General features: G+C 33.6%; 4 protein-coding genes and 1 long non-coding RNA gene across 5 annotated transcripts; 3 read left to right on the top strand and 2 right to left on the bottom strand.

Annotated features, from left to right (window-relative positions):
- Nucleotides 1–4,429: 4,429 nt before the first annotated feature.
- Nucleotides 4,430–8,990, top strand: UVR8 (Regulator of chromosome condensation (RCC1) family protein). The gene is made up of 12 exons (XM_078315953.1): nucleotides 4,430–4,647; nucleotides 5,293–5,479; nucleotides 5,851–5,997; nucleotides 6,226–6,307; nucleotides 6,403–6,558; nucleotides 7,063–7,236; nucleotides 7,323–7,394; nucleotides 7,484–7,555; nucleotides 7,665–7,783; nucleotides 8,020–8,105; nucleotides 8,192–8,244; nucleotides 8,647–8,990. Exons 1-12 carry the CDS (start codon nucleotides 4,554–4,556, stop codon nucleotides 8,731–8,733), a joined length of 1,329 nt encoding a protein of 442 aa, XP_078172079.1. The 5' UTR covers nucleotides 4,430–4,553; the 3' UTR covers nucleotides 8,734–8,990.
- A 66-nt stretch (nucleotides 8,991–9,056) lies between these two features.
- Nucleotides 9,057–10,202, bottom strand: LOC144566086 (uncharacterized). Its single transcript, XM_078315954.1, has one exon. The coding sequence runs from the start codon at nucleotides 10,081–10,083 to the stop codon at nucleotides 9,202–9,204; it is 882 nt and encodes a 293-aa protein (XP_078172080.1). The 5' UTR covers nucleotides 10,084–10,202; the 3' UTR covers nucleotides 9,057–9,201.
- Nucleotides 10,203–15,523: 5,321 nt separating this feature from the next.
- LOC144566492 (uncharacterized) lies at nucleotides 15,524–16,156 on the top strand. The gene is made up of 2 exons (XR_013515205.1): nucleotides 15,524–15,608; nucleotides 15,726–16,156. It is a non-coding gene; the product is annotated as an uncharacterized LOC144566492 (long non-coding RNA).
- Nucleotides 16,157–17,957: 1,801 nt separating this feature from the next.
- Nucleotides 17,958–19,233, bottom strand: LOC144566256 (uncharacterized). The gene is made up of 3 exons (XM_078316231.1): nucleotides 18,970–19,233; nucleotides 18,458–18,601; nucleotides 17,958–18,235 (listed from the first exon to the last, which is right to left on the bottom strand). The coding sequence occupies exons 1-3, from the start codon at nucleotides 19,138–19,140 to the stop codon at nucleotides 18,092–18,094; spliced, it is 459 nt and encodes a 152-aa protein (XP_078172357.1). The 5' UTR covers nucleotides 19,141–19,233; the 3' UTR covers nucleotides 17,958–18,091.
- A 680-nt stretch (nucleotides 19,234–19,913) lies between these two features.
- OGG1 (8-oxoguanine-DNA glycosylase 1) lies at nucleotides 19,914–22,574 on the top strand. Its single transcript, XM_078316531.1, has 4 exons — nucleotides 19,914–20,413; nucleotides 20,507–20,807; nucleotides 21,166–21,376; nucleotides 22,047–22,574. Exons 1-4 carry the CDS (start codon nucleotides 19,957–19,959, stop codon nucleotides 22,302–22,304), a joined length of 1,227 nt encoding a protein of 408 aa, XP_078172657.1. The 5' UTR covers nucleotides 19,914–19,956; the 3' UTR covers nucleotides 22,305–22,574.
- The last annotated feature ends 1,770 nt before the right edge of the window (nucleotides 22,575–24,344 follow it).

Below are 24,344 nucleotides of genomic sequence, written 5' to 3'. Positions count from 1 at the left end.
CTAAAATTTGTAATGTACAAGATTCTTTTTATGATTCATGCTAATATATAATGAACAGACCGGATTCAAATTTTAATATTCTGTTACCTCGAATAATATGAATTCTTAGTTTTCCCCATCGGGAATCGATGTCAAAAACCATTATAGCCGTGTGAACATCAACTCTTTTTTTTTTTTAAATACGCTGAATATTTTGTAAAGATTCAGTGAAAGATGAAAAAAATTAGTGTGTTTGAAAAAACAATCACCTTTTTTCCAACAAAAATATTTAATATATTTAATAAACAATTTTCTCTTGTGTAAGTCATTCATGCAAAAAATCTTGAAATTAACATAATCTTCGTAATAACCAGCTAAACGTCTTGAGTGAGCATATTATTAATTAATATTAAATATTAAAATAATTTAAATAACCAGCTAAATGTCCTGAGCATATTATTAGTCAATATATAACTAAAATTGCAATAAAATTCAAATGTAACCTTATACAGTACAAATTGACGTGTGCCGAATGCATTAAAAAAAATGTATTACTCTATTACACAAGATTTTTTATGAATTAATAACGGTCGAATCTACATAGAGTTAGTTGATTGAATTTAGGTTTACCGTGACAGAAACAAAAAGGTAGGTTTTGGAAATTTACAATGTACTTGAAACAAATAAAATTAAATGTGATAAAAGAGCAAACATTTAAGGTTTCAGTTTTTGATTCGCCTAATTAATTGTTTCCCAATTTTTACTCTACTTAGTAAGTACTAACGCTGCAAATAGCCAAATAGGATGTCTTTTGAGATGTTTTATTAATTCAAATCCTTGCAAAATTACATCTCAAGAGGGCATAACTATGCTCATTTTGGATCTTCTTGACTTACTCAAATCCTACATTTTGGGTAATATATGTTCTCTGGAGTTATATTTTGTATAGATCTAGTGAGATGTTCTTACAAGGTCCATTAATGTCCATAAATTAATTGTAAGGATAATTGATTCTTAAGTTTTCTTCTTTTTTCTTTTTTTTTTTGAAAACAATAGAAAGACACACATGACACACCAAGGGCCTGTTCGGCTGCACCGTGAAAATCACTGTTCACGTGGGAAAATGAAAATTCACTCAGACTGAATTTTTTTTTTCCCACGTGAACAGTAATTTTCAGTTCAAAATTTTTCATTCCCGTACCCATTCCTATTCCCGCTGGTGCAACCGAACAGGGCCCAAATGATTGCATATCGTCAGAAAATGTAAGTCTACCTAAATCAATCATCTGATATTGCTAATCCAAACTCTATTAATAAGTTTATGTCTTTTTTTTTGTGAGCTTATTTGTACAGCAGGAACTATTTATTTTATTATTTTTATTCTACTACAAATTTCAAATAATTTTAATCAAAACAACTGTTTATCCCGTTAGATCAGGAACAACACATGCGACTGTACGAGCTCATTATTATGGTTATATCTGTGCAAAACGGTCACTAGGTATTTAGTATTTTATTAAATAGCGACAGCGTGGCCATTGTTATCTCCATCAATTTCTTGTTTCTTTTTTTTGGTATTACCACCATCAATTTTGTGGTGCAGATACATTCTCCCTTCAAAAACTATTCCAACAACAGTGGGATACTCTGACACTCTGCTCATATGCCGGAATTAATCACAAAAGATAGTTAGTTCATTGAGCAATGCTTCACATCTCCTATTGTGGTGATTATACAAAGACAACTTTGTAAGAACCGAAATTTTTATTAATACCTAAAAATATTATAAAATTATGCAATCTATCTACGTTTTCGTGGGATTTCGAAATCTGCCCCTTTTTCGGTGACTAAATAACCGGACAAAGACTCTCTTTCCGGTTATTTAGTCACCGAATTTAGAAAATTAGTCCGGTTACTAAATAACTGGAAAGATGGAGATTGATCTGGTTATCTAGCCACTGGATCCATTGATCAATCAATAAATATATTACAAGATATTGGACCGTTAGAATTAGACAGTCCGGTCAAGATTAACAATTGAATGCATTAATAGCAATGGTCAGGTTCATTGTATTACAAGGTCCAATATGAAAAAGGTTGCATTTAAGGGACGTTGCTTCCTCGATAACCAAAAAGAAATCATTGTTTCCAACGCATATATATTCTAAAATCCAAATTATGAACTGGGATGTGTATTACGCAATGGATCCGGTGACTAAATAATCGGACCAATCTTTATCTTTTCAGTTATTTAGTCACCGAAAAGGGGTAGATTTCAAAATTTCACAAAAATGTGGGTAGATTGCGTAATTTTATAATATTTTTGGGTATCAAAATTTCGGTTGTAAGAATGACAAGTGATAATTTCGCAGCTTCTGTGAAAGTTCTTAAAAAAAAGACAAGTGATAATCTCTGATAAAATTAAAGAAACAATTGTGTTAAATATTTATAGTAAACATAATAATATATTAATATTATTAAAACACACTTAATTTTGATAATATTATTGTCTAACTTAATTTAAGAGATCCAGGTCCTTGTCAGTCCCTCCCAACACACATCATCTTTAATAGCAGTGGACATAATTAAGACCATTAATTATGAATTCAAAATTATTTGAGCTTTAAAAGGTTGTATATTTGCAAATTTGAGGCAATAAAAAATAAAGTATTCAAATTATGTCCATTCTTAGTTAGATACTTAAAAAGAATGAATATTTATACTTGTAGATCTGACGAGTTATCCATATGCTAATGTTTGCTTTATCTGATTGTAAATGGGTATATCCAATTAAGTAAGTTGATAGTTGCAGAGTATCTATTTTTGTTGATAGAGTCATATCTTCATTAATAGTTCATAATTAAACTAGTGATTTTTCAAGCATACTAATATACATTAAAATATCTATTTAAATTATGCTCACATTTAAATTAGAATCTATTTATTCTGCACGTAAATAAAATTTTTGACACATTATTCTTTATATAATAAGGAAACTCATGTACTAACCTTTTTTTTCATCTAATTTATTATTTTTTGTATCTACATTTGCTAATACTTACAGTCATAATAGGAATAACTTGAAAGTTGAAACTTTACAAAATTTCAAATATTACACGATGAATTATTTATGATATAAGAATCTTTCTAAAAAGATGAAGAGAACATTATAAGCGAGTATCAGACAATTCATTCAAAAAAAAAATGTCAACAAAAAATTATATAATCATATTGTACGATTGAGATGGGCTATGGTGCATTGCAATGCACGGAGGGGTTTGTGCATTGGACCATAAATCTAAAATTCAAAATCCAAATAGCCAATCCAAACCGTTCATCTTGTTCTCCATATTAATATGTGCTTGGAGACTAAATTTTACATTTTTCTGAATTTTTTTACTATTTATTAAGTATTTTACAAAATTATTGATCCAACGGTGGCTGCTGATTTTACTGTTTTGTTAAGCCACTGTTGGATCAACAATTTTGTAAAATACTTAATAAATAGTAAAAAAATTCAGAAAAATGTAAAATTTGGTCTCCAAGCACATATTAATATGGAGAACAAAATGAACGGTTTGGATCGGGCATTTGGATTTTGAATTTTAAATTTATGATTCAATGCACAACTCCTCCATGCATTGCAATGTACCATAGCCCATCTCTTGTACGATTTATCATTAGACAATACATACATAAATTCACAGTTCCGATCGAGCAACATTATTTCTATCTTCCACTAAAGATCTTAATTGAGAAATCTGAAGAACTTCAAATTTTTTTTAAAAAAGAAAGAGAATCCAATATCTTATAATTTTGTCTTCACAAAAATAAAAGTTTTCTACTACTTTGCTAGCATCAACAATTGTGGGTCTTTGTTGGTGGTCGCTAGTAGCGCTGGACATCATCCCATTTATGCTCTAATAAGATTTTCCATTTTCTCTCCTTTTTAATGATATTATAAGGTCTAAGTAGTGTAATTAACGCGGTAAGCAACGGCGAAGACCAGTCACTTACTCCGAATAACTCCTAAAAACTAGGAATACTATCATACAAAAAGATCCACGAACTGAACTGTAGGACCCATTATCATTAGCTAAGGAATATCAATTAAAAACGTGGACCGGGTGCAAACAAATGATCATTCTAGAGTCTAGACTTAGCGGGTCACTGGGCACGCATTAAATGCGGGTCGCTTGCCCATCCACTTCCGGTCCCCATATTATAACCTTCCAATTTGGAGCTTTCCTCTCGCAATTCCCACTGTGATAAACACTGCGCACATATTCTACTGCATACTTCATCGATCCACTTGTTGACTTTTAAATATTACATGAAGTTACTCCTCCCAGTAAGTGGGTCGCGTAATTTTGTCGTAAAATATAACATGTGAATATAGATCAGTTCTTTTTGTAATCCGCTTAAATTCTCGCTTTACACTGTCCCTTCCTGCTATCTCATGCTGAAATCCCTTTCTCAGCGTCAGAGCTGCTCATTTAAACTCTTTCTTATCTCAGTAACAGGGGACATAAAGAAACAGAGTTATTTCTGTAATTTTGCATTGAGCTAAGGAAATGGAGGCGGAGGTCGCCGGCGATTCGGTCACCACGCCGGTGCGTGAGGTTGTTCTCGTGTCAGCTGGGGCAAGCCACTCAGTCGCGCTTCTCAGTGAGTTTTCTTCTCCTGTGAGTCTGTGACGATGTTATGTGGCGTTCTATGTCGTGAGTGGCTGTACCAATCGCCCCCGTGTTTAGGCGGGTGCAGGGACCCGCATCGTGATTTGATTCAATGGAGCGTCAAAAGAAAATTATGTTCTGTTCATAAGGATTTTGTTTTGTCAGCAAATTTCGAATTTGTCTTTATTAATTTTTGCTAGTAGTAACCGGCGGTGCTCTTTGTTTTTTTTTTTATATGATTCAAAATGCCTTATTTTTTTCTACATAATTTGCCTTTCTCTTGATTGTGTTTGTATTTATTTTAATTTTCTTTTTATCTCAGCTAAAATCAACCCTAGTTGCAATAATCTAAGACTGTAGATGTTTTTTGTCTATGTGTTCGTCTGATCATCTCCTATCATCACAAAAATGTACATCATCAGTAAAAACAAATTGCATAAAAGAAAAAAAAAAGAAAAGAAAAAAAAGAGAAGAACAATAAAACAAATAAGTTGTCCAAATCGAGTCATCCGTGTCCAGAAAAAAAAAGAGAGAGAAGTAAACGAACTTTGGATTGTGGATTGGCAATCACCTTGAAGTATCACAATTTAACTCGACCTTTAAGTAAGAAATGGTTTCTGGTTTTGATTTAAAACAGCTGGAAATGTGGTGTGCTCATGGGGAAGAGGTGAAGATGGACAACTGGGCCATGGAGATGCTGAAGACCGGACTCAGCCAACTATTATTACCACCTTAGACAGCCCCAGCATTATCTCTCTGATTTGTGGGGCCGACCACACCACTGCCTATTCTGAGTCTGAGTTGCAAGTCTATAGCTGGGGCTGGTACACACTTTCACACTCTTTTGTTTCGCTGAACTGGAAATGACTATTCTAGATGACAAAAAGAAAATGTTTCCATTGCACAGTTAAAAGTGAAATTATATATATAAAAAAAAAATCATTATTACCTGGTTCCTTTTTTTTGGTCCTGATGTTTTAAAGTTTTCATTCCAGTCTCTAATTTCTGTCATTTGAACCCCATCAAGCATTTGACTAAAGAAATGATAGTAATGATCAATTCAAATGTTGGATTGCCAAAATGGAAAAGCTTTCAATTTTAGAGGACCAAAATGAAAGGAAAATGTCAAGGTAATGCATAATGAAGTATTTTTTTTTTCTTTCTTTTTCCTTTAATATTGTGTTTTATCTTGTAGGGGTGATTTTGGGAGATTGGGGCACGGAAACTCTAGTGATGTATTTACCCCTCAGCCTGTGAAGGCATTACAAGGCTTAAAGATCAAACAAATTGCTTGTGGAGACAGCCATTGTCTGGCTGTGACCATAGATGGAGAAGTACAAAGGTTATTATCTATTATATTCAATTTAACATAATTCTAATAAGAATGTATAATTCCATATGCTAAAGGCAATATGTAATACTGTATAAGAAACTTTTTTTTAAAGTTTAATTTGTTCGAGAAATTGGTAGTTTCTTGCTGTTTACAAAAAGTATGATATTTTTGTGTGAATAATGTATGATGCTGTAACTTCTAATTACCAAATGTACATTTTAAATTTATATGATAAAGTTGGGGGCGTAATCAGAATGGGCAGCTTGGGCTTGGCACCACAGAAGACTCTCTTCTTCCACAAAAGATACAAGCTTTTGAGGTAGAACATAATCAAATTTTGTGAAATTCACATGTTTTTATTTTTATTTCTGTTTCATTTTGCACTCATCATACTGATATAATATTATTATGAAGGGAATTTGTGTAAAAATGGTTGCTGCTGGTGCTGAGCATACTGCTGCTGTCACGGAAGACGGAGAACTCTATGGATGGGGATGGGGGCGTTATGGGAATTTGGGCTTAGGTGACCGCAACGATCGCCTCACACCTGAAAAGGTTACGTCAACTGAGGTATGTTCAGTTCCTTTTATGCTCTCTTTCTGTAATACACTTATCAATTTATTTGTGGAGTAGAAATAGGGTGTTCTTAAGCTCACCAAACCCTCTAGTGTGCTTAACTCTAAAACCATTTAAATTAACTTCAAATGACGAATCCAAACCATTGAGACCAATTTGCTTCACTAGTGATGCATTTGCACGTCAAATTTATAAATTTCGAATTAATTTAGTATAAAGTCAAACGTCAAAAACAATGAAAAATTAACGTATTAAAATTAACTTGTAGAACTTCATTTTTGACCACTTGACTTTGTACTAAAATAATTCAAAAATTATAAATCTGACATGTAAATGCGTCACTCGTGAAGTAGATCGGTTTCCACAGTTTGGATGCGTCATTTGAAGTCATTCCAATAGATTTTGGAGTTAAGCTTACTAATTCTTTGGTGAGCTTAAGAACACCCTACTTCTACTCTTATTTGTGTAGTTTTACTTTTTAATTAGTTTACTTTATAGGGGGTAAAAATGCTCCTTGTGGCATGTGGATGGCGGCACACCATAACAGTTTCGACTTCAGGGAGTTTGTACACCTATGGTTGGAGCAAGTACGGTCAACTAGGGCACGGTGATTTCGAAGACCACCTTGTTCCCCATAAATTGGAGGCACTAAAGGACACTTCCATTTCTCAGGTCCGCTAATCTTTTGAACAGTCCTGATTTCTTTGTTACTTCTTTGAGCATTTGCTGCATACTTTGATCCTGCTTTGTATTGTCAGGTTTCGGGGGGATGGAGACATACCATGGCGCTAACTTCAGAAGGAAAGCTCTATGGTTGGGGTTGGAATAAGGTATAGTAATTCGTAACTAGTTCAAAGTGGAGTTCATTTCATCTAGTATCTCATATTAACATGTTTTTTATTTCTGTCTTTGTGGGTAGTTTGGGCAAGTAGGTGTAGGTGACAATACCGATCACTGCTCTCCAGCTCAAGTCAACTTCCCTGACAATCAGGTAAATATTTATTTATGGTTTTAGAAGGTTATAATTAGTTCTGGTTGGGATGCTATAATGTTGTTAATGAAACTAAAATTTTAACCCTTTTATGAAACTAAAATTTTAGAATATTGTTCAAGTATCATGTGGATGGAGGCACACAATTGCTCTTACTGAGAGGAAAAATGTTTTTTCGTGGGGTAGAGGTACCAGTGGTCAACTTGGTCATGGTGACATTCTTGACAGGTAATTCTTTCTGAGTAAATTATTTCTATTGCATCTCATGCACTGAAGGATTTCTAAAGGGTGTAAATTTAGCTCTGAAAGTTGAGAAATTTGAAGAGAGGCGCAACTGTATGAGGGAACCCAAAAAAGAATGATACTCTCTATTGGTTTGTACAATTATTGTCCTGGTGTGCTAAATATATATACTGTATAAGCTTAAATTTAATTAACATTGCTTCTTTATTGTTCTTGTAAAGGAATACACCAAAGATGGTAGAAGCTTTAAGTGTTGACGGATCTGCATGCAAGAAATTGGAAACCTCGAAGGTAGCCCCACTGTCAGGTTGGTTGATGCATTTGGAGCATACATACAGTACTTACCTGATAGGCGTGTTGTATAATGTAACAGCACCTTCTATGTATTTTCAGGGAAGATTTGGGTTTCACCTTCGGAAAGATATGCTATTGTCCCTGATGAGAATGTGAGTTTCTTTTAAACTCGAGAAGACACTATTTTCATTTAGGGACTTTTCTGCATAACGTACTCTTGCAAAGTTTTGGTATGTGTTGCACATCAAAGGGACTTGTTTCCAAATTCGCATTGAAAACCCTGCTTGTATTTTAAGATAATTTTTTTTTTTGAAGGTTAGTGGAGATTTCCACTAAGATATATTGATGTAAAAAAGTATTTTAAGAGATTTAAAACATGTTTCTCTGTTAAGCGTGCAGGAGCCTGTTTTTATTGTTAAAGTATAACCATGAGGGATATTAGAACAAATTTCAGTTCTTGCAAGGGTGTTTGTGCAAATTACTACTGTTACCATTTTATTCAATTGACTATGTGCCACACAAATGAGCAAATTGTAAAGCAATATTTTGTGCAGGTACCAAGGGCAACTGGAAGTACCAGCAAAGGCAATGGTAGTGATACTAATGTCCCAGATAACGACGTCAAGCGGATGCGGGTCTAATTAATCATCACAAATTATTATTGTATCACTTGCATGTAGTGAACTGAAATTACCTATATTCAAGGATCTTTCACTTATTTTTTTTTATTCTTTTTACTTTATTTTTTTGAACTTATTTGTTCTGTTTAGGTATATTACGGCAGTAATATTATGTGCAGAGGTGACGTTTGTTTCTATGGAATAGTTTTAGGGTATGATTTAGAGAAGAACAGTCAAGGGGTTACCAAAATTGTGTTTTATGATTTAAACAAATAAAATTTCCTGATTGAGTGTGAAGATGCAATTTTTTTTTCCGCTACAATCACAATAATGGTTGTCCAAAATCCAAATTACATGTACTTATTATTTAAAACAACATCATATCTTGTTTGGCTTTTCAATATAGGCCACACTCAAACAAGTGGATATGAAAAATTAAGACATCACAAGCACAACTGCACACAACATTAGCAATCTTAAATTTTAAAATCAACCTAGCACACTGTAAATCGACTCTGAATAATGAGAATCATTTTCCTTCGAGCTCTTTTTTCTTGTGAAGATATCTCCAACAAGGGGTACAATTGGCTTCATCTTTTGCACCTTTCTCTTCCTCGTCAAACCAAACTCATCTCCAAAGTCTCTAAGGTTAAGAGCATGGGCCAAGCTCGGTAAATACTCGTACTCTCCGGTATTTTCTACCGTCTCCTCTTCCCACCGGTTGCTCTGTACCATGCTTTGTTTTTCTCCCATGGCCATACTTATCTCCTCTTCTTTTGATGCTTCTATCTCAGATAATTTTGCCATGTTTCTGTTTAGTTGCGCGTTTAGACTTGCCAAGGCTATCTCCATTTCGGTCTCTCTCTTTTTAAGTGCCATGAGTTCTTTCTTTGTTTCAATAACCTGTAATTCGAGCCGCCTCAAGTAGTTGAAAACTAGATCTTCAGCTTCAGTTACATTTTCATTTTCCTTCTCTCCATTTGAATTTGAAACCGAAGAAGTGTAAGAGGGAGGTGATGAGGATGCAGAGTACATGGGTTTATTTATCGGGGATGAGAAAAATGGTGGTGGAGGTGATGATACATGTATAGGTTTTGGAGACGCGTCAAGTTTAGGGATTGGGTCGGTATTACAGGAAAGCATGTTTCGGGTTTGTGGTGCAGCAGCTGGTACAGGCTCTGGAGATGCATCAAGTTTATTTTTTGCATTGGTCTTAAAGGAAGAAGAATTAGAGATTGTGTTGGTTTTAAAGGAAGAAGAGTTAGTGGATAAGATGCGGTCACCAAACACTGCGACGGCTTCTTTAACCGACCGAAATGGCCGGGTAGTATCAACTTCTGACCTAGCCATGGGAGTGGTTTGCACTTCCATAGGGGCTTGGTTCAGGGTTAAAGAGGGAGAAAGACTCTCTATGTATATGAATTTGGTTGGTGGGGGGTAAGATTTTATTTGTTTCCTTTGCTTCTACTTCAGAGATATTCTGGTAAAAATAGAAGCATTGTGTTAAGGGAAAGGTAAGTTTGCTTCTAGTCTAACTGGAAAGAAGGGGACTCTTCACCTAAGGCACTTCCAGCAGTGTACCTATTTGTTGGAAGAACAGGGAGTAGGTTTTGAAAAAAACACTGATTATGAGCCCAATCAAGGATATATATACCTTTTGGGATAATGTTTGTTGGCTTATTAATCCTAGGATACGAGAGCGTTAGATGCACTTTTCATAATGATTTGTTAAGATTGAGATTGGTATGTTGCAACTTAGGAGGTTTACTTGCTTGATTGCCTTTATGTGGGGCCTTTTCTGAAAATTATCTGACCTCAGTTTTTTTTTTTTTTTAATTGTGCTGTTAATCAATCAGTTATTTTAAACAAATTATGTTGTCATGGTAGGTGATATCCATATTATATACATTATAGTGTATGCAACGACCGGTGTTAGTTTGCACTTTGTGAACTGATTTAACAATGGCATGTTTCCTTTCAAAAATCTATATCCTCTTTGACAAGATTTCGAAAACTGTCCAAATCGTAGATTTATTTTTTGATTTTAGGCCAAATAACTGTAGATTACAAAAAAAAAATATCCGACAAGACTCTGACAAAGATATTAAATAACTTAAAAGTTTTTGTTTTTTTTTTTAAATAGAAGGATTACAATATTTTCTGTATTTATTTAGAAGTAACTTTTGAACTGGGATCAATAACTCAGATTCAAAACATTTCTATTTTTTTGCAATAACACACAAAGAAATATTTTAATTTTTATTACGGCTAAAAATCCGACCTAAAAAATGTTGATTCGGATTATTTATCGCAATCTTTTTAATAAATCAAATTATAGAGTATTTCATCTATTTTTCAAAGAAATATATAAAATATTTCTAATATTTCAATACAAAAATAAATAAATTATAACATTTTATGTTTTAAAAAAAAGGACCGGAATTTTATTTTTCTGATTTCGGAATGCCTAGAACTGAAAATTTTTATTGCAGAAAGTTTGTATGAAACCAGAAATTTAATCTCTGATTTGGACAGATTTTGAAATTCCTCTACATGAGATGTATATTTTGAAATTATTTATTAATTTTGGATATTAATAAAAATTTCGGCCAATTTCTTCTTTAAAAGTGCGTGGAGTCTCTAGGTTCTCATAGCGTATCTACAGAATTGTTAGAGACAGTTTTGTAACAACTAATTTTTTTTTTTGTTTTTATGGAAATCCTTGGTATTGTAACAAGTAACAACTAATTTCACAAGGCTTTTTTTTCTGTAACATTTACTCTATAACCTTCTGTTTATCAAGTTGTCATTCAATGCAGACCTACGGGTTTCAAGCCCAAAAAAAAAAGTGTCATTGAATGCTAAATGGGTCAGATTCAGCACTGCATCGGGGGCTGCGGTTCGTTTCCAGCAACAGCGGTTACAACTTTTTTTCTTTTTGTTCTGATGAAAAGCCCTCGTGTCATGTTCGGTGAAATAAGTGGAGTAAACTCTCTATTCCATCTTTAATGAGTCAAACGAGAAATAAATTTGAAGAAATATGATGAAGTAATATTTGAGTTAATTCAAATTAAGTTACTTCACATTTAAAAATGTGAAGTAACTTTGTTTGTGAATCATGTAGTTATATTTTCTCATTCTTCATAAGCTTATTTTATCAAATTTCAATCAAACATGATTAATTTAATATACCTTAATTTGGTGTAAGAAATTTAATCCGAATTAACTTTATTCCCTAACCAAACATGAATCCGATCCCCTAAAGTAATCCAATCTTTGAATTTTGGATCGAGACCGTTCGATTCAAATTCGTCGCTCGAGATTGTTTCACAATTCGAATTTATCTCTCCAAATATGTATGCTCCACTTTGAATAGATTATCACGGATTCAGATTAAACAGTTTCAATTTAAAACTCAAACATCGAGTTACATGAATTCACCAAACATGACCTCAGGCCGTTAGGCGCAGCGGTTACAGCTTACAACAAAGAAACCGCGTGGTCTCCACGTGGCGTGGTCCTGTTGAACGATTACAACTCTGTTGAGCGATGTTTGTTGCCAAAGGTGTATAACGGGTACTTCCAAATTGTCCGAGGACCTCTGTAGCTAACTACACCGTATTCCATCTTTTGACCTGCCACACAAAACCATGTTCAACCCAACGCTTGATGCTGTGGTGGACCCGCAAAGGCAGTGATCTGACCAACAGAACAGAGACACGTGTCATGTCCGTATGTAGTTTTTCTGTTTCTAGTTTTAAGTGGCTTCCCGTGTTGCTGCAGCTCCATTTTTTTGGTGTCAAATATCATGGTCTGATTTAGATCAAATGGCTCCCTATTGCTGTTTTTAAAAATATTCCAATTTTTTTTCCTGCATCTTCCACCCTTTTACTTTTAATCGGATGGCACACAATTTTGCTTTATAATACAACTCTATACTATTCTTCTTCACCCTGTTCGGTAGGTAGAGAATAGAGGAATTGAGCAGAATTTAAATTCTATTCCTGCCGAACATGATCTCAATGAATTGGAATAGAGGAGCAAGAATAGGCCACTTTTCCACTTTTCTCAATTCCAGGGGTGATTTGGAATTGAGAATTGAGCCGGAATAGAGAATAAAAAAATACTACTTTTATCTTCATTTTGATGATGTGGCAGCCCCATTCTAATTTAATACTACCCACCCTTCTTCTCTCCCACCTTTCTTCGTGCACAATTCCAGAGGAAAGAAAAACTTTTTTCTTCATTAACTCCAACTAAAATTAATGACAATCTATTGGGAGATTTGAGAAATTAAAACTACAAGATTGATAAACTCAAAATGCTCTTTCAAATGAGATCCCCTTTGATGTTTTTGCTCTTCTATCTTGCTTCCCCTTTTGCTTTTTGTCGGTTTGGTTATTCATCTATAGCCATATTTCACCATTATTTATGTCAATCGCGAGTCCAAGGAGGCTATCGGGTATCCGGTTGAAGAGGTTCTTGAAAGAAATTGACCAGTCTATGTTTTTACTCTAGTTTAAGACGATTGATGAGCTAAGTTGAAATAAAAATATTCTGATGACATGTCTGAAAAATGAGAAATGAGGTTTGCTTTTCTCATTACCCAATCAATTTTGTTAGGTTTATGATTTACTATTATTTATTTGGTTGATTTTTGGACATGTATCAACGGAAGAGGACATCAAAGCCCATTTACTTAAATGGATGCATGAAGAAGGATTTTATGGAATATCTTTGCAATATCTCTCTCCAGTTCAAGATATTCAGATGACCTATCGAGATCCCCTGGTACCACTGGTACAATCGTTGATCACACGATAGTAGCATGAAGAAATTATAATTTTAGTATTTTTTAAGGACTTTAGAGCTTTTTCAGAATTTTTAGAAGAGTGGGGTTGTAATAACAAAAATGAAGGTTCCAAACTGGTACAGTACATGGTACCAGTATCAAGTTTTATTTCAAGGTGCATTTTTTTTCTTGTAAATTTAGATTTTTTTTTTACTATATTATCATTTTATTATCACAATTTGTATTTAACATTTTATTGAATATGTAATTTATTCATGTGTTAATATTCATCACTTTATGTTGCATTCCTCAAAATTCAACAAGGTTATAAAAATCATTTGTACTAATTTTCTATTTTAGTGAAAAGTTACTTTTGCTATTCTAAATATTAAGTTTGCCGAACACAATTGGAATAGAGAGGAAGAGTGATCAATTCTCAATTCCACAATTCCTCCGCTATTCTACGAGGCCACATTTTGTAAAGTAATGTCGGCTATACTTTGAATTTAAAAAAAATATAACACTATAATTTATATTTCATAAATTCAACAATATTATGTTTTATTTGTGAATATGTATTAAAAAAATTAACACTACCCAGTACCCACCTAATCGTGTTAATATATTAAAACTGAGATAAAGTGGCATTATTCAAGAAAGTTGAAGACAGCAAATAAAAAGTTCGTTATGTTGTACATTCTATTGACAACACTTGACATAAATGCTTTATCACTTATATAATAACCTTAATCAGAAGTCAAATTTAGTATATAAACAAAGCAGCTCTCTTGTCATGATACTAGAAAAAGTCACTGCCACTTGTCAAAGTTAAGAGGACAAAATTGAGGTTGATTGTGGAGCCCATACAACCTTAATATTTTTTAAATGAGAAACCAGTTCTTCTGTAACTCTCCTCTGTGACAATTTGTGTCGTTAAAATAGAGACCTTTGTTTTTTTTTTTCCTCAAGTTTTATGTAAGTTGAGCTTGTAGCCCGTAGTCTGTTTGTGTTCAACTTTAATTTACCTTAAGTTTAACTCGATTGATAAATTAAGTTCAATAGCATCTAAATTGACTCAGTTAAACTTGAATTGAATGTATTTTGATTCTTCAATATATGTTTACTATTGCGTTGTTCCATATTAACTATCTAGTCATGTAATTATATCATACTTGTATAGATTCAAGTACTAATTTTTTAAAAATATTTTATCATAAGAACACTAAAACTTAAAAATTCAGAAAAATTACTTACAAATATAATGAGTGGTTCAACTTTTTTTTCTTTAGAAAAAGATGCTTAAACAAATTCAGCATATAAAATAATTGAGTTTTTATAAAGATTAAATTTGACTTGAACTTAAATTACTTTGAGTTCAAGAATTCAAAATAATGAAAATACTTTTAACTGTATTGATCTCAACTCGACTAATAACTAATAACCGAATCAAACTAAAATTAGAATAAATTAGATGAGTTAGTTTTTTTTTGCAACTATAATTAGCTTTTTATTTTTCTCTCTTAAGATCCTCCGCCTTTAAATTTAACTCTCTCCGATTGTATAGAGAGTGCAGAGGAGATACAATAATTAGGACTTCATAAATAAACTTTTTTATTATCAATATATTTGTTGGCAGTTTACCAACCATAAAACAAGGTCCTCTATACAAGTTAAGATATATGGACCCACATGAAAATTCTTTTTTCTTCTACAAATTTGATACATGAATTTTTTGTAATAACATGCCACAGAAAACCTGAAATACTGGCTGATTAGCGATTACATTCTAAATTTCTAATACTACCACTAATATATAGCCATCCATCACTTTTGGTTTAGTTGGTATCACCACCCAACGGCCACTCCAACAAGTGCAGGGGCCCACTTATCACGTAATATCTACAAATATCTCCAGTTCATCTATGCACTGGAAATATCCTTAACATCATATATGGGTTGTAACTTGTAAAACTAAATCCTGTGCAGATGTAATGAAATGGACATCTACAGTTTCATAAAAATGGTGAGATATGTAGTGTATCATCGGTTGGAAATTCTGTATTGCCCGGCGGTAGATTAGATTTTCCTACCTACTGATAAAGAGGTATCTTTTTCACAACAATCCCTGATTTATTTATTTGTTTCTTTATTTTTTGATACATCCCTTCATTTTAGTTTACTTCTTGCCAAAATTAAAATTCTAATTATATGGTTCTACCAGACGCATTACCACTAAATCATCATCAAGCTCTACTGTCATCATTTTATAGAGAAGGAGAGAGAGAGGTCATGGAAGAGTTTAGTTTTCCTATAATTGCAACAAATCAAGATCCACCCTTTCAACACTTTGCCTCCTCTCCTCTGTGGTTTTTCTCACCAAGTCACGATAAGAGCCAGAGAAGCATACTCATGAGAACTCAACGAGATGTCGAGATAAAGAAACCGGATGAAGATAAGATGGATATGCTATGGGAAGATTTTAACGAGGACGGTATTGCCGCCGTGAAATGCGATTTAGATAAAAAGTTGGGGTTTTCAAATGAATTTGACGTGACGAAAGACGGTCGAATTGTGAGCCGGAAAAAGATCGGCATGGTAGTTATGCTTAAGGTGTTGAAGAGATATTTCAATGACAAGATGAATAAAAAGAAAGAGAAGGTAAGAAGGATTCTGTAATCTGTCAAAAGAAGGAGAATTAGTGTTGTTTTTCTTTTATTTCTTCCTTCTTTTTCATAAGAGTACTGTTAGGAATTTGAAGCATGTGTTGCACAGGCAATGTTTTTGTTTTCAAGAAATTAATTTTGATTTTATCAAAGACTACCTATTGAGTCTTATTAGTTGTTTGAGTTGATTTTTACTAGAAGATGATCATATTTTGTCTTGTTTATACTTGAGAGCTTTCTTCTCTCATTAGAAACAACATGTATTTGTGATTGGCCAAAATAAAAATAAAAATTGCAATCGTCACTACATGAAGTTTAACCATCTCTGAATAATACATGCCAGTATCTGACACAATTTAATTATCTCTTTCTACTTTTGTTCTTTTAGTCTTATTATGCACCATAATGGTCTGATACCAGCATGTATTTTTATACTGTTAGCTATTCATGCATTTCAAGTTTAGCATTAAAGAGGTGAAATTTGTACTTGACTACTGGTGTTTTGAGGAACCTTCGAGAAATAATTGCTTTAATTTAGGCTCATATAAGCCATTCAATCCAAATTGCAAAATGATCAGATGTTTCCAAGGCACGCTGTGCACCAAAAGCTACTGAAATGCTCTGTTTATATGCTATTGTGGAGAAACCTAGCACTCTTCCCCTTTTTAAATGATAATAGACTTTTCATATATATCTTAAATGTCAGTCCTACGACATAGTAAGTGTCTAACTAAACTAGACCTATTGTACATGATCAAATGGAAAGCAAGCTGTAGTGATGTGCAAATTGCTTTCAATCAAAGAAAGTTATGATAGCTTTATACAAAAGCCTGCTATTCTGGTATGGAAGAACAGATGGAGACCACAAGGCAAATTGCCAAGTATCTGAAGTTTTAACTTCTTCTTCTTTTTTATATAATTTCTTATTATTTTTGTCATTTGCATTTATAACATTATTTAGATAAAACTTCTACTTGTTCAGACAAAAAGAAAATTTAATCACATATTGAGAAATGGGATTCTCGAGGTACCTTTTATATTTAGGTATGACTAATATTTGATTGAGGCTATAGTACTATCCATAGCTAAGATTGGTTTGTACTGTAGATTAATATTTTCTCTTTCAAATTTTAATTAGTCAATATGGACCAATGTTCTAAATAGCGCGCTATAGCGTTTTTCTCCCATAAAAGCTATGGCACTATGTCCAAATAGCGCCGCTATAGCGCGCTATTTCGCACTATAACGCCGCTATTTGGGTATAGCGCAATTTTTTTAACCCGGCCGATATGATGCGATAAACGTTATTTAAATCATTGATATGGACCATTTAACATGATTTTTATATGAAAATGTACTTGTAGACTAAATTTTATTTTCAGATTTTTTTTGTACTATTTTCTTAGATTGATAGAAAATCAATACTTATGAATGGCCTAGAATTTTTAGATCACGTGATATTTCTATCTATCTAAAAAAATAATCTAAAAAAATGTAATATTTTGATATGCAAGTACATATTCATATGGATTATGTTGAGCAGTTTAAATTGATTGCTTGGACTTTAAAAATAGAAATATTGATACATAGTAAGGATCAATATCCGCTATGCATAGTGCTATAGCCTCACTCGTGATATTTTTATTTAAATTTCTCTTTGGAATATTTTCCAAATAAGTTCTTGTGATAACAATCTTTTATCAGCACGTAAGAACAGTAACTGGGTCTTTTGCACACCCCTTTTCCAAAATATACAAAAAAAAGGGGGTAAAAGTAAATATTTATTTGACTTATTTCTTAATCTGCCTTGAAGAAAACCATCTGCATGTTTTACATCAGTTGACAATATTTACGAAAATTAAAATGCCTAAAATTCCAATTATTTGTAAATAAACACACAGCATATGTGGCATCATATAAACCACTACAATCTGCTAGATACTGCCAGATACTTGGTATGCCGTGCTTGTGCTATTGTTTTCCCGGTTTTTTTATTCACAAAATCAATAGAAATGACACCGACAGATTTCCCAGCTCTCAGTAGATTTCCTTCTATCTCTATTTCATCCTACAAGAAAAAATAAAATTAATACTGTACTGGAAATTTAAAAATAAATAGAGGTCTGTACAGTAAAGATATATTCATTCTAGTGATAAAAATCATTACCCAAGATAGTAATACAAAGACCAGTGCAGCACAAGCATGGTGCTAGGTGATACCAACTATTTACCAGAACTAGACTGGTACCGGCATTAAGAAATGGTAAAGAATGGGATATGATATACTCACTCCAATGAAAGCGGCATCGACAAAAGAAACACTGATCTCAAGGGAAACCCCACTTGTATGGATACCAGCACTGTAGAAAACGGCAGACCCTACCACATCAGCCAGTGTTGCAATTGCTCCTCCGTGGATGTAGCCTCCTGAGCTCTACTTTTAAGTTAGCAAATAGAGAAGATTACAATATGGATTGAACTAAAAAGGATAAATTAAGTCATTTTTTCTGAAATGATTGCACAAATAAATACAGGGTGAATTCGATTATGGATTTAAGTAGCTTTCAGGCACATTGCGAAATCAAATCTGGTTTTGCAATTCGATTACAGTTTAACTGCACAATTGAAGGTAAAACGAGACGCAATTGCACAATTGAGGATTATTTGGGGGCTTAACTGAGTTTAATTGCAAATCATAAAGCCATAACATCACTTGATCAACACTTCATTCAATCTGCATCTAACTGGTGCTTTAAACCAGAGAGGGGAGAGAAAGAGGTGAGGTGATGAAAGGAGACTAACAGAGGAGAGACGGGGAGGGACGGAAAGGGAGCAGAGAACACGGCCGTTGTCGACGGCGTCTAAACGCATGCCGTGAAGAACGAACTGATCGTAGAAGTGATCGGACAGGTGGGAGATGAACTCCGCCTTGTTTTCGCCTTCAAGCGATCGCTTCACCGCATCCGGGTCCATTTCTCGGCCTCGATCAAACCCGATCCGATGCGGCCTCAGTGAATCCGATCGGGGATATAAAAGAGAATTCGGAAGAATGATGATTCTTTAATTCCTTTTTCATATGCATGCAAACCCTTGAATTTTTTTAAATTTGAGATTGGTCTTCAGGAACTATGTACTTTTATTTCGGACGGAGTAATTTATTTTGGTATGTTAATAGAGAAATATTAAATAACATCAGTGAATTTTATATAATTATTTTTGAGTATATGTTGGAGTCAAGTTATATAAATATTTAATATTCATAAAAGATTTTTCTTTCCGAGTTTTGAACATGCGATGAATTTTTTATAATTATATCTCTAGTTCATAGATTCATGTGTTTTTATAAGAAAAAAAAATATTTAGCTTATATTATATGATATATATACTTTATAAAGACATTAAAAAATCACATCTTTTTACATATGTTTTTATGTGCATCGATAGCTTCAGGAATTGAGGAATCAACATATAGTTCCAACAAGTAATTTTTTCATATTTTGAAAATTTATATGCCAACATATAACGCTATGATAACACAGATGTGATAAGCACCAAAAACTAAATTTTTTTTAAATTTATGACATTAAACTTCATTTTCATATATTTGATATATAATGCATAATTAACCGATTTTTTTTATTGGAGTATTAAAAAAAATTACAAAGATACTTCTATTGTTCACTTGTTCCCAAGTATTGCAGATTTGAGGGACATATAAGTAAAAGTCCAAGAAATGCGTCTAGTTGGCGCCATCCTTCAGTCCACATAGTTCGTCACCAGTTAAGACCAATGAAAACCCGCCACGTAGTCCCTCTTCCTTTCATCCCCTCCAGCTCATCTTCTCTCTCGCGCGTAATGGCAACGACGTATCAACGCCGCCGCCGCGTAAAACCATCAACTCCACCTCTTGACTCCACCCCTCCCCCTTCCCTCTCACCGTCTTTGCCCAAACAAAACCCTAATCCTAACCCTAACTCTACCCCGCGTCGCTCTCTAACGTCTTCTTTCCAGTGGGAGCCACTTCCCTTCCCCCAATCAGAGCTTTTTCTTCCCCTTACGCTTCCCACTGGTCAGTCCTTCCGCTGGCGTAAAACTGGACCTGTCCAGTTCACCGGAGTTGTGGGCTCTCACTTGGTTTCCCTCACCCACCTGGACATCTCCCCTTCCCGCCACGTTGCGTATTATCTCCACACTGATAACTCTGTCTCATCAGCTCATGCTGCATTGTCAGATTATTTCAATCTTGGTATTGTCATATCGTCTAAAAAATGCATTTTTTTTTACTTATTTAATTTTTTTTATCTCAGTGTTCATACTCAATTAGTTAACTATCTATCAGGTATATCCCTCTCTGATCTATGGCAAGAATTCTCAGCCACCGATTCCAGATTTAAGGAGCTGTCAGAGAGGTTTGGGGGTGGGGCGCGCGTTATGCGACAAGATCCAGTTGAGTGTGTGTTTCAGTTTCTATGTTCATCAAATAATAATATAAAGAGAATTGAGAAGATGGTTTCTGTTTTGGAGTCGCATGGTAAACATTTGGGTTCGGTTGGTGGGTTTGAATTTTATGAATTTCCTTCCATTGAGAGGCTTGCTTCGATAACAGAAACTGAGCTCAGAGAAGCCGGTTTTGGATACAGGTCTGATTTCTTTTTAGTTTGGTTTTGAATTCTGCTCCTTTGATCAACAACTCAGTAGTGAATTATGTTCTGAAATTTGAATAATCAGAATCAAAAGTTCAGTACTGCCATCAATTGGCATTACAATAACATGTTGGGAGTATAAATTTGTATATACCAGAATATCTCAATTCAATGAAATAACTTAAAACAAACAGAAACTGATTGGTTTTCACCGGGGCCATTTTCACACCTAATGAAACCAGTGAAATTATCGAGCTTCATTAGTTGAGTGATACTAGTGAGACCTGTTAATTCAATAAAATGAGAACAAAAGGGAAAACCTGCCAAATCTAAACTAGGTTGAAATATAAAATAGGGCAAAGTACGTGGTCGGGACTGCAAAAGCACTGCAAGAAAAGCCAGGTGGAGGCGAAAAATGGCTTGCATCTCTACGCCAAATGGAGCTTAGCACGGTAATTGATGCGCTTTGTACATTGCCAGGAGTAGGACCTAAAGTTGCTGCTTGTATTGCATTATTCTCGCTTGATCAGCATCATGCCGTACCCGTTGATACCCATGTTTGGAAGGTGATCTCTTTTTTCCTTTTTCAATTTTTAATATTATTCAATTATTCTGGTCACCGTATTTTATTTTTTGGCAGAAAATTTTGCCTGCTCGTCTAGAAACTCAAGTCGTCATGAATTCCCCTGCTAAACAAGAAATAATGTGTATATTCCATCCCCATGAAAACATGGAGAGATCATATCTTATTATTTACCCAATTCTTAAATAAATTGTCCAAAATACCCCTTTGTATTTGACGTCTTTATTAAAGCATATCATGATAAAAAAAATTATAATTGGGCACATCCTCAGGCAAGAAGGATTGAGAAATAAATACAGTATTATTTGTACAGTTTGCTTCTACTGCCATGATTTTGATGGTAGCTTCCTGCAATTCTAATCAATCTAAATCATCATATTAAATTCTAGTGGTCCAGATGGGCACCTTGATATTTTAGGGGTTGCATCTGTTATCTGATCTGTACCATCCAATTGAAATCGGATGGTTCCCTGCCATATCTGCACCATTTGGTAATGACAGCAGATGTGAACTCTTATTTTGTACATTACTTGTGTTTGTGCTGGCAGGAATTATAATTTCTTTTTATAGCTTTGTTCTGGAAGTTTTATTTTAATTCCCATGGGACTATTTCTCCAAAATAACATGAATTAACTGTACGCTTTATATTTCAGATTGCAACAAGATACCTTATGCCGGAGCTAGCAGGTATGAGCTTGACACCAAAGCTATGCAACCGTGTGGCCGAGGCATTTGTGGCCAAATATGGGAAGTATGCTGGTTGGGCTCAGAATGTGCTCTTCATTGGTGAACTCTCCTCTCATAAGGTCCCTTCTGCAGTTGGTGGCGTCACCCCTCACGTAGCAAAGGCGGTGAAGAGAAAACATGCCACAGAAGATCTGGTTATATCAGAAGACATTGAAGGAAATTGAAATACACACAACACATTGCCTGTATTGTTGTATTCATTGATATTTGGAGTATTATGCCCCCATTTTTTTTTTTCTTTTTTCAAGGTTTTCTTGAGGTGGTTTGGGTGAGTTGGTAGGGCTTGATGGGGCTTGATGGGGCTAGATTTTTTTTTTTTTTTTTTGTAAATGAGTTCGTGATTTTTTTCTTGCAAATTTGCAATTAGTTGTAGTATGAGAGATTGAGAATATGATAGTTTGCGGTGCTAATCCAACAACATTTCCTTTTAAGTTTATAAGCCAATTAAGAAAACCCAGTTAGGAGCTATGCATATTGGTCCCTGCAAAGACTAGTTATTTAATGATATTATCTAGTATCTACAAATTTTACCACATGAGAGAATCCCAGTACAAAATTAGAATGGGCTACGTCAGGAGCCCAAAAGGCCTAGAGCTTAGAAAATAAATTGAAAGTGATTCAAAAAAATTTGTTCGGTCAACAATCTGTTGGATTTCAAACTCATTTTCGGCCCGTTTAGGTGGAAATTTATATAAAGGAGATGGAAATTATTTTTTGTTCTAGAAATGACTTCAGTTAATTCCAAAGTTCTAAATAGCGTTTATCGCGTCATAGCGGGAAGCCTACAAAAAAAGCTATAGCAAAAGCTATGCTACATAGTATTTTTTAATTTTTATAAAAATTATATCATATATTTGTACTAAATATCAACATTAACTAAGTCTCATGAAATAATAAATAACATCAAATTAATTAAAAAATTATAATATTCATATTGAACCAATACAAAGTCCAAATTGCGACTCAAAATATCCATAGTAATACTAATATCATAAACTGTCGATCTTTTTCTATTCAAAATATATTCCTCTATCTTTTTTTCTATTTAAATTTCAAAATAACCTACACATTATGGTATAATTAACTATCTTAATCTATTCAAAATATTCAAACTACCATATAGTAAATATCATTTTGTTAGTTCAAGAAATATCTTAATATATTCAATCTGAATCTTTATTTAAAGCTCATATAAATTGAAAAGAAAAAGAAAAAGAAAAAAACAACTCATGTTGCATAGCGCGCTGTAGCTTTCTTATTTGATTTTGTTTGATGGATCTCTCATTTAATAATTAATAGTTTAATATAAAGCTTAGTACGTCAATTGCAAAAAAAAAAAATCACGGTTAAAATCCAATCTGAGCCTTTATTTATTTAAAGCCCATATAAATTGAAGAAAAAAAAACAACTCATGTTGCATGGCGCGCACTATTTGCGCTACACGCTATGCGCTATTACCACTATAGCGTCCATAGCTCAAATAGCGCGTTTTGATGCTATAAGCTTAGCGTTTAGGGTCCAAAAACGCTATAACGCGCTATTTAGAACACTGGTTAATTCTGATATCTATTCTTTTCGCATATTATTTTTATAAAAATTGAACCTATGTCTCTTTGTGAAGAAACCAGATTAATCACCATCTATATTAGATTTATGATTCTAAAGAGATATAAATCTTCATTTTATATTAAGCATGTAGATGTTTTGATTCGCTAACAGTTGTGATTAAAACATGAAATTTCGTACTAAATATGAGCCTTCTAATCAAATAATATGCCTTCTTTTAATTCAATGTATTTTTTTTATACTTTTTTTTTACATGTAGAAATTTAAATTTATTTACACACATACTCACTACACGTACTGCACCCGATATAGTTAGAATTAAAATTGAATAAATTTAGATTGGCAGTTAAAAATTTGAAATAAACTTAGATAGGCACTGAAAAATTGAATAAACTTAGATTGGCACCCGATATCGCTGATTTTAATAAATATTGAAAAATTTCTGGATTATTTTCATTTTAAAACTGGCTTAATAAATATAAAAAAAATTATAAAAGATATACAATTTTGTCTCTAGATACATTTTAATATAGATTGAATGTTGAACAGTTTGGATCAACTATTTGAACTTTGAAAATGTAAAAGTCGAATCGTTTGTTCCATAGCCTAGGAACAAACGTTTTGATATTAGCTAACCC

The sequence above is a fragment of the Carex rostrata genome, chromosome 15 (genome assembly GCF_964058835.1).
Source record: "Carex rostrata chromosome 15, lpCarRost1.2, whole genome shotgun sequence".
Taxonomy (NCBI): Eukaryota; Viridiplantae; Streptophyta; class Magnoliopsida; order Poales; family Cyperaceae; genus Carex; species Carex rostrata.
This window is presented reverse-complemented; position numbering and strand designations above follow the sequence as displayed.